The following is a 17,810-nucleotide window of genomic DNA, read 5'->3' on the forward strand; positions in this document are numbered from 1 at the left end:
AGAAAATAATTCCTGAAACGAAGTAACAATGCATTAATGCTTTTCTGGATAGCAGTTTAAGGGCTGTTCAAATTCTTGTGGGTTTTAAAGCAAAAGTTCCAACTACCTAAGGAAAAAACCCAAAACTGAACAGCTAAATAGGACCAAAACACAGCTCCACTACACCAGAACTGAACCAGAAGCGAACAGATGGAATCTGTTCTGGAATGACTAAACTGTCTTTAAAAATAAAAGGAAATAATTAGTTATGTAAAAGCCCCAGCATTACATGCCCTCAAGTTCTAATGAAAGATTTATACTACAAGCACAGCAGAGGTTTCTGTATGAGTTAACATTTAGGAAAATCCATCAGAAATAACACAGTTCTGGCTTCCCTCACTAACACCATTAACACCCACATCTTATGACCTATAATTACACCATTTTCACATGCATTCTGCAGCGAGCCAAAAAACTGTCTGAACATCAGTGGAATCTCAAACCAGCTAACTGGATGTAGAAGAGTCCCTGGCTTCACACAAAGACAACTAAATGGCTGAAAGGGCTCTTTTATGTCCCATTTACTTTGATCCTTTAATGGAAATGTCTGAAAATCGTTCTAAACCTTACATGGTCCACAATGGCAGCCAACATTCTGGGCTAACAGCACTTGGATGGGTGATAGAAGATCTACATAACTTAACAAAGGATTAAGTGGGCAAGAGAAACAGTGGCACCAAGGGTGACAGGTGGCAGCTCTGTACATGCTGAATGAGAAGCAGGCGAGGGAGAACACCAGGAACCAGCAGCAGAAAGCAATGGAAGATGTGCTCAGGAAATCTGCTCACAAGGCAAGTCTTTGAAACCAAACACCACACAATGCATCACCAGAGATGACTCACAGCCAGGAAAGCAGACTGGCTCTGCTAACACACCACACCACACCACGGGGCAGACACCGAGAACAGACAAGAGGCAGCTATGCAGCACTCTCTAGGTGTAGGGGCTGGAGGAACAGGACATCACTGAAAGAGGAAATCCATACCCACCTTCACCAAATCTGGGCTTGATTTTGCATTAGATGCTGAATCAATGATCTTAGATTCGGCATGTATTCTGCGTAACCGGTCTTTAAGATCTGTGTTTTGTGCTATTGCCTGGAACATTTAACAAAAATATTGGGGATATAAAGTTCTCTCAACTAACTCAAATGGGGCTTTATTGTATAGAAAGGGGCAAAGACTATATAAAGTGTAATATAAAACACCACCACATCCCTTTTTTACTGGTTCAGCAAATCCTTTATTATAAATGCTTCAAACCTTATTCCTTATCTGTCAAATTAAAACTGTTTTTTCTAGTGTGAGGAAACAGAGACATCAGTGGAGGAAAAAAGTCAAAGATGGCAGGAATATTTTTCTTTTACACCTCCTTTCCTTCACTCCCATCTCCAACATAGCCTCACTCAACGTTAGTTCTTGCCACATCCAAAACTATTTGATTTTCCCATACTGGCAGTTTCCTTTGCCTTTCAATGACAGAGAAACAAGACATAAATTCACACAGGTAACAGATACAACTCGTGTCCTATCACATTATAATGGCAATGGTCAGAATAAAAAGCCTCTACTGCAGACTCATGTTTGTTATATGTTATTTACTTATTCTGGGTGCATCTGATAGACAGATGTCAATTAGAGTAGACTTGTAGGAAGAGAGCCTAACTCTGCAATGAAAAGGTCTCTAAAATAAAAGACTGTATTATTAATTTTGGGACAGATTGAAGACTTACATCCCATTTTAGTGATCTGAATCAATAGCAGGATGTGGAGAACCCTGCTGTTTACACATACACTTTATCCCACAAATGCTTCTGCTCCTGGCAGTAATTTGTGTTGGAAATTATCTTGGGTGCAGGAAAGCCGGAAAGCTCAATGTGATGATGGAGGGGAGAAAACTTATTTCTGGCTTTAGCTGTATGTGGTCTGAATTTGCCATAAAGGTTTATATATCCCTACTGTGTCAAATGCTCAGCACTGTGTTAAATCCTCATCAGGCAAGTGCAAAATAGCTCACCTGTAATGACAACTTTCCATTTTCATTATTTGCTACAAAATGTTTTCTTCTTTCTGCTGGCTTCTTACTCCACCCCAAACCAGAAATATTATATCTTTTCCCATTCTGTATTTCCTTTTCTTAGAATGTGTGTAGGTCAAGGCTACTATCTTAATGAGGGGAAGCAGAGGCAGATGTGCTAGTTTTGTGGTGGTTTATTCACTTTAAAGCTGCTCATTTTTCTTCCACTGCCAGGCTGATGGGAGCAAAACAGACTTTACAGATCTGCAGATTAAAAAGAGCCCTCATAGGTGATTACCCTGCTGAAACAGCCAAGGTTCACAGATGACTTCTGGGTGGGCTACAAGACTGATCAAACATCAGATAAAACTTAACAAAATTGCTTTTTAGACATGTACAGGATGAAGATGGACAACCACATTTCACTGCCCAGAAAACAAAATAATTCATGCTAAGCTGAGTGTTCACTAAGTTCAGCAATCTTAAAAGTGGTTTTCTGATACAAAATGGTAAAAAAGTAACACTGAAAAAATAAAAGTCACCTATTCAAATACCATAAGTGGAAAATCTGAAAGCCAAAAACAAAAGAAGTGCAAGTGAATGAGTTGTTACACAACTTCAACTTCCTCTAAACACTGTGGAGACATCACAGCCTCTGTGATGTCCAGGCAAAGAGGCATGTCATACTCTTAAAAACTGTGATCACATGCAGCTTTTGTAAAGCAAAGGGAAGTTTTCATACTGAAATAATTCTAGAGAGAATCTACATCACACTGATCAGTGCCAGAGAGTCTTCCCTGCCCCTGATGTGGTGTTTGTAATAAACTCTGAAATTTTAAGACCCTGGTAACGATTGCCCTCATTGCCCTGGAATCAGATCAGTCTTGTTGTCATTTTTAAGCATGACCAAGCTGAAAAGTTCTGATCTCTACCAATTACATAAAGCACACCAACCAGACCCCTACCTTTTTAAAGAGCACAATCTTTTGTCATTTAGAACTCTGCCCTAATAGCTCCATTGCTGCTTTTAGAGGAGTGAGAGGTAATTGAGGCTGGAAGTCAATATAGCAAGTTGTACTTGAATTTGCTTTGCAGTGTCTCGGTGCAGCATGGTGAAGCTCTAGTGCATTAGAAGGGACAGCTGAGTGCATTCAGCCACCAACACCTTTGTTTTATGCCAAGTCATATACAGAATATTTGAGTGCTGTTTAGGTAAAGAAAAGGAAAAGGAAACCTGCAACCCATCAGAAGTGAGTAGTAGCATGTTCAGAAAGAAAGCATACTCATAGTCACAGAGCAGCCCTCTGATTCTCCATCTCAAATGATACAATTAGACTACATACCTAAATCAATCCATCTATCAAACTCCGATGATTTGACAATACCTTTAACATTTAGCAAAGTCTCTGAAAAATGTGATCTAGAATAACTTACTGTGATTAAATTCTGCAAATTTTAGCACACAGCTGACACTAAAGAAACAAATTAACTACTCTAAAATTTAAAAGTAGTATCTGATGACAATGAAGCTTTGTGAACTTCAACATGTCACTTACAGATGTTAAGGCATTCTTCAAGCCCACTATTTGTGCAGATGGAGATGAGGATGCATCATACTCCAGCATCTGCTTCAGCTTTTCTCTCTCTGTAGATATGGTGCTGAAAGCTGACCTCAAGGTGAAGTAAACTGGAAGCATTTCATAAAAAGAGACAGTTAAAAACAGTAGCAGCCAATTGTATACACACCAATTACATAAAACTCCAATAAAGCATCATTTATGGTGACAGAAGCAAGAATTTAGGTCGAGAGATCCAGAGTGGGTTACTAAAACCAAGAAATATTAATCAAGGCTATAGGGCAGATTTTTTGTAGGAGAAATGTTTATGGTGAAGGCTACTGTGTTGACTATATTAGCCACAGCCAAAATTCCTCTGATTCTTTGTGACAGATGGCAACAAAGCTAACTAACCACATCTGCTCTTCACTTGCTTTTGTTTCCCAATTAGCTTGAATCTTCAGATGGTCATGAGTCTATTCCATATTCCTCTATAAATTTCAGTGGGGGGGGAGAAGAAGAGACAAAAGGAAAAAAATCAAATAGGGAAAAAAAAAGGCAGTTCTAACACATATTGTGCAACAACAAAACAACTATAGGGTTAGTAGTTTCCCCACAAGCAAGTCAACTGTGGTATTATGTTTTGTTATCTCTTTCTGTGATAGAGAAATTTCAGCTTGTTAGATGATTTAGTGACTCAAAGGGTCAGATCCTGAATGATGTGCATGCTGTGCTGCTACTTCTGCTCCTTCCTGAGGCACTATCACCAGCCCAATACATTTAAATCAGACAACAGATCGTGCAATTTTAACATCACTACAGGGGGGTTTATAGGGGAAATGTACTTTTAGAATTTTTTTCACCACTACGACATTGCATCTTCTCTTTAACCACAGGGAATAAAAATTTATTTGAGCAGTACTTGGTGTAGGTTTTCAACACTGATCTGACTGGAGCATTAGAGGACTTCTGAGGACCTAATCAAGCCCTGTAATACAGCCATGAGACTTGCCAATGCAAAAATGAATCCATTTACAGGGAAATGAAGATGATAGAAAATCTGAGCATGGATGCATGAGAAGGGCAAACAAGAAATTCCTAATACTTCTGTCTCCTGATCATCCACTCTGAGTTAACCTGAATCTTCATCATTTCACTGAGTAGTTAGGTAACGCAATTTGGTCTTCTGAAAAATTATTCTTAAGGTATATTCCAATACTGCAAACCATTACCAAAGCTATTCTTATACTACCCAAATAAATCTTTAACAGTATCATAGGGTGGGGAAGGAAATATGTCCACTGTGATCTATTCTGTTAGGCTTTCTTTTATATATAGACAACATGACCAGAATCTTCAGTGACCTTCAATGGCATTTCATATTTTGTATACTAAATACTTTTCAAGAATTTCTGCCTACTAAATGACTGATGTTACATTTTATGCAATTTGTATCAAAAAAGTGACACAAGAGGTTTCTCCACTACTTTTTCTTGGAACAGGGGTGCTATGAAGTAACTTAAGAGAAAAATTCTTTATCCCCTTTATCCTCTTAGTAAAATGATTCTGCAGTCATTACAACAAAGTTAATTGTCCCTTCAAATGTGTGGATCAATCTAACCAAAATTTCTGTCATGGGCAATTCCAGTAAGATGATCTTGACTAGGTGATTTCTTTGCTCTGCTTAACAGCAGCTTTTCCCACTGCATCCCACCCTCACTTCTTCTCTTCTTCAGGAAAACATACGTCAGTTTTGACTGTAATTGGCTTTATGAAGTTTACTACTTGCATACATTCCTTACGTAACAGAATCAAGATACATCAGCACCAAAGGGCAGCAGCAAGCAAAGAATGCTTATTGATACCATCAACCATTATCTGTGCCAAAGGGGACAAAGCCAATCCTCCCAAAAGCCTTTCAGCTATAAATGCTTAAGTGCCTCCCTCACCAAGACCACTTAAACAATAAAAATATTTCTGCTGCGAGGGTGATGGAACAAAGCATTGCTAAATGAAAAATGATTTTGAGGGAAGAAATATTTCTAGTCAAGCTCCCCCTCTGGCTGCTTTGCATGATTTACTCTCCTGTATTCACTAAAAATAGGTTACTACCATAGCAACCCTTGCATCACCAACAAATGTTGACTCTGAACCACAGTGAAGCACACAGAATATAGAAACATAGATGTGCCCATATGCACAAATATGCATGCAAGCACAAGAGAGTAAAGTCTGCTGTATGTATTTCTAGCAGCTGATTTTAGGTAATTTACCTTTTGGCAACAAATAAAACAATTTAGGCTTTTAGCACATAAAATAAGGAGTAGTTTTCTATTAAATAAAAACTGTAAAAAGTGGGGATTAAGCCACCTTTTTCAACCTACTCAAGATCTCAACACTTGCAATTCCTCAAGGAAATTAAAGGAAGGGTCTTTTCTAAACAATAAACAGGAAGCATTCTCAGAAGTCATATCATTATCTAAACTGGGATGATATAAAACCATTTATAAAAGATAGTTTCATTTACCTTTATGTGCAACGTGAAATAAGTCCTCTTGCATTTTAGTAAATTCTGATGATGTTTCAGAGCCATCAGAGTAATTTTTCTCCTCTACAAAATCTATTGTAGATAAGTTTGGATTGGAAGCATGCAGTCTCATAGGGGCAGAAAATACTGAAGGCACCTGCAAGTAGGATAGTAATTTGTGATGGTTTTATAAAAAAAAGAAAATCTTGTTTTATTGCACCCACTTGGATTCCATGTTGGAGACACCAAAAACAAAAAAAAATTACTGTCAATTTTCAATTGAAACTTTGAATGGATGACACCTGGCAAATGAAACCAGAGCTATAACTTTGCCCAAGGTGCCATAATGGGAGATTCCCAAACTCAAAAAAACAAGCCCACTGAGATCTGTTACATGTGCTAGGTTATTCCCCCCCTTATAAGTATCTAATCACATGGCCTCTGGATGCAAATGTGCACAAAGCTATCTAGGGAATTTGCAAAAATCTGTACTCATTAAAAAAAAAACAAAAAACCCCAACAAATTAGAGAAGACTGACAATGGGTAAAAAACACAACCAGTGTCTGAAGGTAACAGGACATATATTTATTGCAGATATCAATGACATCACATTTGTGTTTTGTCTGAGATATTACCACTTAAAATGAGCTAACACAGGACTCTATTAAAAAGGACTCATATTTCCTTAAGTGGTCATGCCAAGAAGTGATCAATAACTAAAGTTTGGTGGAAGGTGGGCTCTGAAAGGACTGAAGTTACCTGTAACATTCCTTTAGCCTCTTTCCCAACAACTCTGGATCGCCACCTCCTGTGTGTTCTCTTTTCCTTCTTTGGGCTTTCAAAAGGTCCAACCTTTTAACAACACACAGGACAAAAGCAATAGAGACTGCCATAAATGCAATAATGCTAAGAAACACCTCAATTCTTTAGGATTTAGGGTTATTTTTTGGAATTGAAAGGGAAAATAGTTTTTGGTTTTGTTTTTAAACAACAAACCTGCATAGCATTTATAGCAGGCGCTGAATATGTCCTGTGAAGAACATCCATGCTCTGTAACAGCTGGTTCATTTCCAGTAAATATGTGTGACAGTTGGAGAGGTCTGTTTGGAACAAGAGAATGTTTTCAGTTGCCCTAAAGTAACAGACACACTGACAGTTTTCTTTCTTTGGAGGTTAAGCCTATTTTGATTGCAGCTAGCTTAAGTTATTCATTGAATAAAAGCATTAGACTGCTGGATAAAATGATTGTAAATTCAAAATATTGAAATGCATCTATGTGGTGTGTATAATGATTATGATATCTTCTCCTAGCTGGATGCAGAAAAATGAGAATAATGTGATAATTTCTGCAGTTTGAGATTTGTCAGAGCTCCTCATGGTGAGGGTAACAATGCCACAGGCATCAACACTGAATTGTACATTCAGACCTAGAGGTGAGGCTCCTCTGCATTAGAGACAAAGCTCATTGGTAGGTAGAAATTTAAAAAACAAATATCACATAGACATTGCCAATATGAGAAAGATCTTCCTGCTCTTAGTAAAGCATGAAAGCAGAAGGTGACTTTGAAGTACAAAGACTTAGTGCTTTTTAAGTTACTATGTTTTGGATGTTCAAATCTTACTACTGAACATGATGTTCCTACATAAAAGACAATGTACTGAAATGCTCTTGGCTTCTTGAAGAGCTGCCCACAATTGATACCCCCACTTCCAAAATTACCAGTTCTTTTGAAAAAAAAAGTGAGTAACCACTTAATTGACAACCACATCTTTCCTCCCTCCAGTTTCAGAGAAAATTCTAACAGCAACGACTACTTAGCGTATAATACTCTCATTGTTAAGGGAAAACTAGGGAAAATATTAGGCTACTTTCAATTTTCTTAAAATATAATTACCTCTTGAGCATTTTTCCATGTCTTCAGAAGACTGTAGCCAAGATGAAATCCTTGACTCATTACTCGAAAAAGAAAATGACAAATTACCTCCAGTTGACGTTGAATTCTGTTTGGTCAAGCTGCCTGCCTGTTCCAAAGAAGAACGAGTGAAGTATTAACACACAATATTTTAATGTTTTATGCACAAATTCTGACAACCAGCAGTTGAGGACCATGATCGTGGACAAGGACTGAAGGCATCAATTACATGGAGGGGGAAGAAGTGTATGATCTGGACTAGGTATACAGTCATTGAGCACAATGGCATGATAACTAATGTAACTGCTGTCCACAAACAGCAGAAAAACTCAAGGAACCATGAAAATTTGCTGAAAACTAAATTTTGAGGAAGGGCAAAGTTATGCATAAGTTAAGTAAATTCAACATAGTCTTAACTTGCGCCAAGGGAAATATAGGTTGATTATAGGAAAAAGTTTTTGACTAAAAGAGAGATCAAGTACTGGAATGGTCTGCCCAGGGAGTGGGGGGAGTCACCATGTGTTTAAAAAAAGACTGGATGTGGCATTGGTGCCATGGTTTAGTTGAGGTGTTGGGGCATGGGTTGGACCCAATGATCTCGAAGGTCTCTTCCAACCTATTGATTGTGTAAAATAATTAAAGTACTATATCTGAAGAGGACCAAATTCAGACATTCTGTTCCTCCTCCACGCTTCCCAAAGAAGCCCCAAAAGTAGCTAAGATGTAACAAACACATTTGTTAATGCTATTTTTCAGTGTAAAAACAAGATATCATTTAAAATTTTGACGCTAGATGTCATTTAAAATTTTACACAAGTTTGAAAGGCTTCAGCATGGATTTAGCTCAACAGTCCTTAATACAGGGATGGCCATAAACCTTATCTTGGTAAAAACTATCCTTTGACAACATCTCAGTAAACATTTCCACATTAGTTCAATTACAACAGTACTCATCATCAGATGCTCCAAAACGTGATGGAAATTCTGCATAAGAACTAACTGAGGAGTATAATTATATAGCTTCCAATGGCAAGAAATTTTTACCCAGTACTAGTACTATTACTATGCTGTTTTCTTCTCTAACCTAACTACAAATAATAGCCATTCAAATACCTAATTATTTGTACATCTTACTAAACCTTTCATTTTCAAAAAAACCCAGGTAGGAAGATGCACAAATCACATGCTTTGTCAACATCTTGTTAATAATCAGTTTTAAACTGTTTCATCCTAGTGCCTTTACACAGCCACATTACTTATGGTCATGAATAAAGCTGACTAAATTGTTTGGCTCTTCTCTGCAGCATGCAATTTAAAAACTTTGTTACAACCTGCTGCTCACCTTATATCAGAACTCCAACAGTAGTAATTTTAAATCTATTAATAAGAAACTTCATCTACATCTCAGTTAGCTGCACGTTTCTTAGTTGGCCTTTTTAAGTTTACAGCATAACCACCAACCTGAGTTTCAGAATAAAATAAAATGCACCATCCATGTAATGCCATTTGGTATTTTGTCAGTATGCAATAGCAGTAAGCATCAGTGAGCACACTTGTTTTTAAATTAATCAATGCAGCTTAGCTGGCTTATTCCTACATAAAGCTGTCCCAGCTTTAGTCATATATTTAGACATATACATACACACACACACATATATCCAAATAATAATATCAGCACCTTTAAAAGCACAAGTAAACTGAATTTAATGATGGGCAATTATATTGGCATTTTGTGAACCAATTTCACGTTTATCTCTTCATTAATTGGCCTCACCTAACCAGTTTTTCCAGAACTCAAATACATAAGTGAGGTGAGCATGAGGAAAGAAGGAAGTAGGGATTACCAAGAAGCAGACAAGAGAGAGCTTGTGTAGCTCCAGTTTTCATAGTTTTGCTTTGGATCAGCACAGTTAAGCTTTAGAATCCAGGAATTCCACATACACATGTGTAGATAACTACACCTGTCTCTCAATAACAATAAAAAGAAATGTGGAAACCAATCAGGTGCTGCTAAAAGCAAATAAAATGCAACTCAAATTTCACTTGATATATATTTCTCAAAATAACCTAAGTGCTGGAGTGATATCAACTAACACCAAGCTAAGGCTGGTGTAAATTGGCAGACTTCCATTTAGCTTGAGCACAGCTAAGGTGATTAACTGCAGCTTAAGAACTATCCCCTTCTATTTTTCACATGAAAATAAGTAGGGCTTCTTTGCAGTGCAAATCTGGATTAATAGTCTGAATTAAAGCCTTTCATGCCAAAGAAGAAATGGTTAGTTTCCTGACAGTAAGCAATAGATTTTAGATATGCTGATCACATAGGTTTCTTTGGTGTGGGCTTTTGTGTTTGTTTTTTTTTTTTTTTTTTTTTTGAGGGCACCAGCATAAATATACCACAGACTTTGCTATGTTCCACTTCTGCCCTTGATATTCTCCCCTGCTTCTATCCCTGCTGTCTTTCAGGAGAAAAAAACTAAAAACTGAATGTCCACGGGAGACCTGCCCTTCCCTGGCTCTCAGGAGAGCAGGCTGTCAGAGCCCTGGAGCTGCTGCTGGCACACGAGGTGCTGCAGACAATTCTCTGCAGAGCAGCCTGGTTACCGCAGGGTGAGTTATTGTTCCTTCAGCTGCCCACTCACACTGACCCCCATCCTGCTCCACCACGAGCAAAAAGCTGCTCAGACACACGTCCGTGTTTGCTACAACTCATTCTCACTCACAGGATAAGGTGAGGAACGGTGGGTATTGGAGAACAAGCCTGCTCAGATCACAAAGTAATTCCACCAGGGAAAAGCAAGCCTTGGGCAGAAGGAGAACAAGAAGGGCACTGCTGCTTAGGAGTCATTCTGGAGCTGACAGAAACAGTTACTACATCTCACTTGTAGTAACACAGAACAGTTTTGGGTTTTTTTTTTTTTTTTGATTCTCAAAAGCAACCAGTGATTCTACACTGGAGCAGAAGAGCTGCTTTGGGTGAAGGTCAGCCAGCCAATGTACAGACAGCTCCAGGCAGAGAGGCTGTGTTCAGGCACAGAACACACAGCATCTTCCATGAAACTGCAAAGAGGTCATTTATGGGTTGGACTGAGCATTTGTCAGGCCATTTGTAAAACTAATTCACAGACTTTACCATAAGAGAAGTACACTGCAGACTGGACCCATCCAGACCCCATATCCACCCACAGCACAGCCCTTGGATTGGTCTGAGTAAAGCTTCTGCCTCAGTTAAAATATAAATAGTGGTCTTCCAGTATAATTCCTTTTAGATATAATATATTAAAATATATAATATACTATATAAATTCACATAATATAAATATATAAATATAAATATTAATGTATATGATTATATAAAATATTATATATTATATGATATAAATAGTATAACATATGTATAATATATATTCCTTGTATATATAATTTCTTGTATAATAGTGAGTTCTTGAATAATTCCTACATACTCCTTAGTTAAGTAGTCAGCTTCATTCATGTAAAATGGGAGAGGGTTTATAAGCTAAAGGACACACAGCAAAATGCTAAAGGGGAAAAAAATACCTAGCTGAGTGCTCTTCTGTGACTAATAATCACCAGGACATATCAGACAAATATTGATATATGTCCCAAAAATTATGAGGATTCTAACTCAATATACAGTTTTGAAATTCACTGTGAAAGTACAATTTACTGGATTAAAATAGTGAAAAACTACAAAAAATTTAACAACATCATAAAGGAAACTGCTCGAGTGTAAACCAATAAATAATAAATTTTCCTCTTGACATTTTACAACGTAACTTAAGTGCCACCAACAACTTCCATGACGCTCTTTATTTAATGAACACAAATTAGACTAATTTACTTCCTTATGGAAGCTCATTATTTATAAATAAAAACTATTACCTTTCTACCTGGTGCAGAGTCACAGAAACCTGGGACAGAGTCCGTGGTAGTAGACCCAGGGAAGAAAATGTTGTTGGCGTCGTGAGGAAACATGGAGATCTCGTTCTGGCGGTACATCCTGTGGTGGCGAAGCTTTGCCACCCACTCATCAAACAGCTCCTGAGACTTCACCTGCACAAAATTTCAGGGCGGATGACATTCACATTCGAAATAACTAACAAAGAAATGATGGAATTTTGTGCTCATCAGACATCTAGCCTGGCTGACCTTTACTGGCAAAGTATCAGGAAAGTTTTTTCTATGGATGCTCCTACCAAAATGCAAACTCTATGAGCTTAGGCATGACAGAAAATCAATCACAAGATAAAGTCAGGGAAAAAAGAAACTACAGTTAGTAATTATGCCTTCCAATGCAGAACACAATATTAGAGCAACTTACAGATTAAAAAAACCCTTAAAATTTGAATAAAGCCCCTCACGTTTATCATTTCTTAACTGCCATAGTCAAAGCTAGGTCAGTGTTTAATTAATTACAAACAGAAATTTGATTTTCTTGATGTATTTCAAAACAATTTATTCTGCAAGCAGAAATCCTCATACTTGACCACGGGAAACACGTCTTCTAGATAAGACAAGGATGAAGATACTGAAAATAAAAAAAATTGTGCAAGAAAGGAAAAAAGCACTGCTAAACATGAGGCATCTTCAAAGTTTCTGTTCAGAACAGGGTTACTGATTCTGGGCCCTAAAACAGTGCCATAGGACCTCTCCCATTATTAAGTGCAAACTAATCTGATGAGACTAAAAAGTTACTAGTGCAATTGAGAAACCTCTTGCTATAAAAAAAAGTGCTCCAAGCTACAGAGCTAATGGCAGTAGTTTGGGAGCAAGGTTATAACAATCTTGAAGACCTACCTTCAGGTGGTATATCTGCTCCTCTGTATCCAAATCTATACATTTTGTTGATTTCTTTACAGACATGACAGAAAGTCCAACATCGATACAACCATGAAGTTTTCCTCTCTCTATCTGCAAAAAAGTAAAAAGTAAAACCACAATCACTCCAGATGAAAGCAAAAGGATAAATATTACCTTCTGAAATCAGCATTTCTTCCCCTCTCAACCTACTGTTTAGAACTACTGAAAACTCTGTTTGTCGTTGCCAACAGTAGGGAATTTTTGTTATTTTGGATCCTTGTTACTTTGTAATGGCCTTAAAGGGTTTCAGATCACTTACATCAGCTCGGCATTTAGAATACTTCAAAATCCCTCTGTCCAAAAAGAAGTATCTCTGTAACAGAAATGCAGAGAATTAAAACCAAACAAAACATACACAAAAAGAAAAAGCCACAATCAGAAAAATAGCACAAACACATCCTCTCTGCTTCCATTACTCTGAAGAACACTTTCTCTGCTTTTATGTAACCTTTTTGTCAGAAAACCACACCAAATAAGTCCCACTCAAGCTTTCAGATGCACATTCCTTTCCTACCTTGTGCCAGCCTTTCAGAGGCCATTTCCTCTTTTTCAGCAAGCAGCCCTCCTGCTTCTGTGGCTCCTGGGTACAATTCATTGCTCCCCGGAGTCCTTCCACAATTTCCCAGCTGTCCTGCTTAAACAGAAAATCCAAATGTAGATCTTATTTCTTCCAAATAACTGAATTTTTAAGAGAGATTCAAGAAGAAGAAGGCTATAAGAAAAAAAGACAAAACCCAATTGATGTTGAAATATAACCAAGGTTCCATCTCGACACTTTGTTATGTATCATTAGAGAGATAAGAATCTTTTTAATTTTGATGGAAACAACATCATTAAACAAAACACAATTTTTATTACACCATCCTCCATTGAATTTTTATGTATCTTTTCCTGCATACACAGTGCATAACCACAGCATAGTCACAATTTAGCAAAAAACCTTCTGTCATCAGAGACAGAAAATGTTCTATGTTAAAAGGATAGATTTTGTAGGTTATGAAGCAAAAAATAAGACATTAAAAATGAAGATCTTTTATTTGAAACTCTTTTGTTACTCAGTAACTCACGGTTTTGTGTTTGGTGTAAGTCGCAGCCTCCCTAAAGTAAAAATAATAAGGTAACTAAACTAAAAACAATATAAAAAGCCAGGGAAGTACTGTGAGGAATATGACATAAATGGAAACTACAAGAAAAACAGAAGTCACCCTTCATCAGATAAAACTAATTAAAAGCGAATCGCTCTTTTTGCCACCGGGAACTCTTAAATGAAAGACCCTACAGTAACAAACCAGAAGAGTCTAAATCTCACAGTATTTTTATAGCTTTTATTTATGGAACAACTACAAATGACAATGTAACATGAGTTTCAAGGTTTCTGATGAGAGATCTCATGAATTATTTATTGCCAGGACTTGGAAGATGTAGCATTATAAATAACTGACAGGAAATGGTGTGTGCTAGTACCATCCCCTTATATTTGAAAAAGATAAAGAATACTTTAATACATAGAGTATGATAACAGAAAAGGACAAGTATGAAGCACATTAGGGAGAAGAGAACTATTCTAGATAGGTAAGTACTCATGGTGCTCCCTGTAAAATACATAGTGAATTATTCCCAAAAATACCTTGGCTGACTTAACAAAAAACACACTTAAAAAGAAAAATGAAAAAAAAATTACAAAAAAAAAATCAGCAAACGTGCTAGCTCTCCTCATTTGCACATTTTCAGGATCCTTAAAATTAATCTCTATAAACTCAGAAAAAATGACATCAGGTAATATGCTCATTACTTATGTAATAAGGCATTACAAGCAAGTCAATTTTGAAAAAGCATCTAATAATTCCACCACACTGTTGGTGGCACTCTGTTATTTCTGTTGTTTTCCTTGTGCCTCATTTAACAGAACAAACTGGTAAGCTGCTCTGCTTTCCTGCTTGGAGTTTAGCCTGCCAACACTCACCACACAATGAGCCACAAGCAGTGGGACTGTGGGGCTGGGCAGCTCCTGCCAACCAACACCCTACAGACCATCCAGTGATGTTGGACTACCTCAACACAAGCCAGAAGTGCAGTTGTCCTAACCAAAGTTTTTATGAGGGAACACATTTTGTCATATAATTCCAATTAAGAACTAACAGCAACAGCTGTGAGGTTAAGAAAAATGTTCTGTTAATGGTTTTGTTTCTTTCTTCTTGAAAGTATCCAGAAGAACTTAAAGCTGCTTTGTCCAAATACCAAGCAAGCAATTTCTCTTGTCATGCTAAAATATATTAAACTGCATTACCCAAGCACGTAATTTTTCCACTGAGAATTAATCTGGTAGTAGTGAACAGTGGATCTTTTTCAATATTCTAGTGTTGTACCTAACCAAAAACTTTCTCCAGTTTTGGGATCAAGTTTCCACAGTTTGGTTAAGCATGAACAGAATACATCATTGATTGAAGGAGACAAGCAGAAATTTCATCTCAGTCCAGGAAGATTTACAGTATCATAGATCATCTTGGTTTGGAAGGGACCTTACAGGATCAGCTAGTTCCAACCCCCCTGCCATGGGCAGGGACACCTTCCTCTAGACCAGATTGCTCACAGAGCCCCATCCAACCTGGCACTGAACACTTCCAGGGCTGGGGCATCACAACTTCTCTGAGCAGCCTTCAGTGGTCTCAACTTTCACAGCAAAAAAATCTCCTAACAGCTAATCTAAATCTCTCTTCTTTCAGGTTAAGACCAATCCCCTCTGTTGTATCACTATGTAAAAAACCCTTCTCTGTCTTTTTTATTTGCTCCATGAAGTACTCAAAAAGGCTTCAATAAGTCATCATGGAGCCTCATCTTTCTGTAAGGATAAGCTTAGAAAGAAAGGGACTCCTGAAATGAGACAGACCCATGATACTGGATGTGTGAGGTGAGAAGAATCAGCTGAGAAATAGCTCAGCCAACTACACTCATCTGGAATAAACACAGTGTTAATAGTTTTGATCAGAATACAATTTTTTTAAAATTCTTTTTAGTACAGAATACAATGTTCCCTACATTAGAACTCCAATTTTGCCTGAACCTCTCCTGCAGTCCAGACACAAGGTGTCTCTCACATTGCTGCAAGAAAGTCATATTATCACAGTTCTCCAGGTGAGCAATGTGTCCTAGAGTGTGCCTTCTCAAATAAAAAGTGCGAAAATGGGAAGAAAATCTGAAGTGGAAGCACTGCTTCCCCTCAAGCAGGCTTGACACCCTGCCAAATCTCAGGTAGAAGGCAAGTCTGCTACTCATCTCTCTACCCTGGGAATCTCACACTTCAATTGTCAGCTGTACATTAAGGTGGCTGAGTTGAATTAGAAATGGATCCTCTTAAAATCTCACAGAATTAACAGTTTGGGGACCTGCTGGATAGATGCAAGGTGGCATGATGCATTGACAGAATCTGGTCCTCTTCCATATACATCCTTCCAGATGAATCCAACCTTTCCCACCTGAACAAACTCTCATATTTTTCAAAAACACTGCTGCTGTGACTGGTTTTGGTTTTCCACCAGACCCTACAGATCTTAACCAGGTTTTTTGCTTTGTGAGAGATTTGACACCTCACTGAATGAGGAAAAAGCGTCAGCTGGCTATTCCTGGGAGCAGCTGCAGAAGTGAAAGAAAACTGCTTACTCTCTAAAATGAAGGCAAATGAATCAGGCTGGTCGATTATCATCTCTACTCATCCCTCTGAAATAGCAGAGGAGCAAACTGGAGACAAAGGATTTTCTGAAAGCATTCAGATTATACTCCCTTCTGCTTATTCTTGCCCCACAATAGGGAACTGAAAGAGATAGCCCAAAACATGTCCCTAACTTGAAAAAAACCAACTGCACTCCCCCCTAAAAATCCCCCAAAACTCCCAGATGAATGGCATTAACAATTCTAGCATAAGTCTCCTGTCTAGATTGGTTGTGTTTTAACATTATGATGCTACAAAAGATTTTTGGGCCAAAATCTACACAAAATTATCAACACTGTATTTGCTGCCCAGGAAGAAATTTCACTTGAGGCTAAGGGAGGAACAAAATCTTTGCTTTTCTCAGGTCTAGAGGTGCTCATTTCAGATAGGCACTGAAAAATTCCCCTGTACACGTTCCTTGGTGCATACTCAGTCTATGGCTGAGGAAAATACCCATAGACTTTGGTCTTCAGAGATAAGTCCATTATTAGGTAAATGTATTCATTTTCTTTGTTTAATATAATGAAAGCCTTCTCATTTTCTGCAACATTCTGCACCATATTGCTCCTTAAGGAAATTATTTCAGGGGAAAGTATGAAGTAATGACTGAATGGCTCTCAGACTGATGCTTGCAGTTGCAGCTCCCTGAAGGAAACAGATGACAGTGCCACACTCTCTTTCAGTGCAAAATGCAGTCAGTTGTACCAAATATTTTAAACTGCCAAAAATAGAAACCTACTTTGTGGAGGATAAGGGTTGGCATCAGCTGCAACTAAGGCATTTGTTACGGTTCATAAAATTGGCAGAAATGATTTAATTTTCTTTTATGGAACAGGAGGTTTTTTAAAACAGTTCTCCTGTCACAAAGCTTTTCCCTGGTGGATATATTTTAAAAGTTAGTTAACATATTAGATTTAAAAATAACTAGCACAACATACCTTCTTTTGATCACAGGTCAATTTAAATTTAAGGAAGGTCAACACCAGTTTTCTTTCCTCACAAAACTGAATTTGAGTTGTGTCTCTGTGGAAGAGATCCCTTTCCATAACTGAAGGAGAGGGGAACAGAAAAGCAAAGAGGTGGGAAGTGGCAGTAGCCTCCAACTTTCCACGGGGCTTCAAAGTGAAGGTGAATTTAGTGGAAGAGGATTAAGTGTTCACCTGTTCAGTTC

The 17,810-nt window shown here is 37.8% G+C and overlaps 1 protein-coding gene across 4 annotated transcripts in view; it reads right to left on the bottom strand.

The window, feature by feature from the left end:
- The window catches only part of OSBPL3 (oxysterol binding protein like 3), an 86,546-nt gene that overhangs the window by 26,098 nt on the left and 42,638 nt on the right, over window positions 1-17,810 (bottom strand). The window contains exons 4-13 of one of the 4 annotated variants that reach the window (XM_058032144.1): window positions 13,448-13,564; window positions 13,193-13,246; window positions 12,871-12,984; window positions 11,956-12,126; window positions 8,035-8,161; window positions 7,136-7,239; window positions 6,899-6,991; window positions 6,139-6,295; window positions 3,612-3,742; window positions 1,029-1,136 (exon numbers count right to left, since the gene is read on the bottom strand). In XM_058032144.1, the coding sequence (XP_057888127.1) occupies window positions 1,029-1,136; window positions 3,612-3,742; window positions 6,139-6,295; window positions 6,899-6,991; window positions 7,136-7,239; window positions 8,035-8,161; window positions 11,956-12,126; window positions 12,871-12,984; window positions 13,193-13,246; window positions 13,448-13,564 (1,176 nt within the window). Of the gene's footprint in view, window positions 1-1,028; window positions 1,137-3,611; window positions 3,743-6,138; window positions 6,296-6,898; window positions 6,992-7,135; window positions 7,240-8,034; window positions 8,162-11,955; window positions 12,127-12,870; window positions 12,985-13,192; window positions 13,247-13,447; window positions 13,568-17,810 lie in introns of all 4 variants that reach the window. The other 3 variants (XM_058032135.1, XM_058032165.1, XM_058032154.1) reach the window with 3 other exon arrangements.

Source organism: Melospiza georgiana, chromosome 1 (genome assembly GCF_028018845.1).
Source record: "Melospiza georgiana isolate bMelGeo1 chromosome 1, bMelGeo1.pri, whole genome shotgun sequence".
NCBI classification, from domain to species: Eukaryota; Metazoa; Chordata; class Aves; order Passeriformes; family Passerellidae; genus Melospiza; species Melospiza georgiana.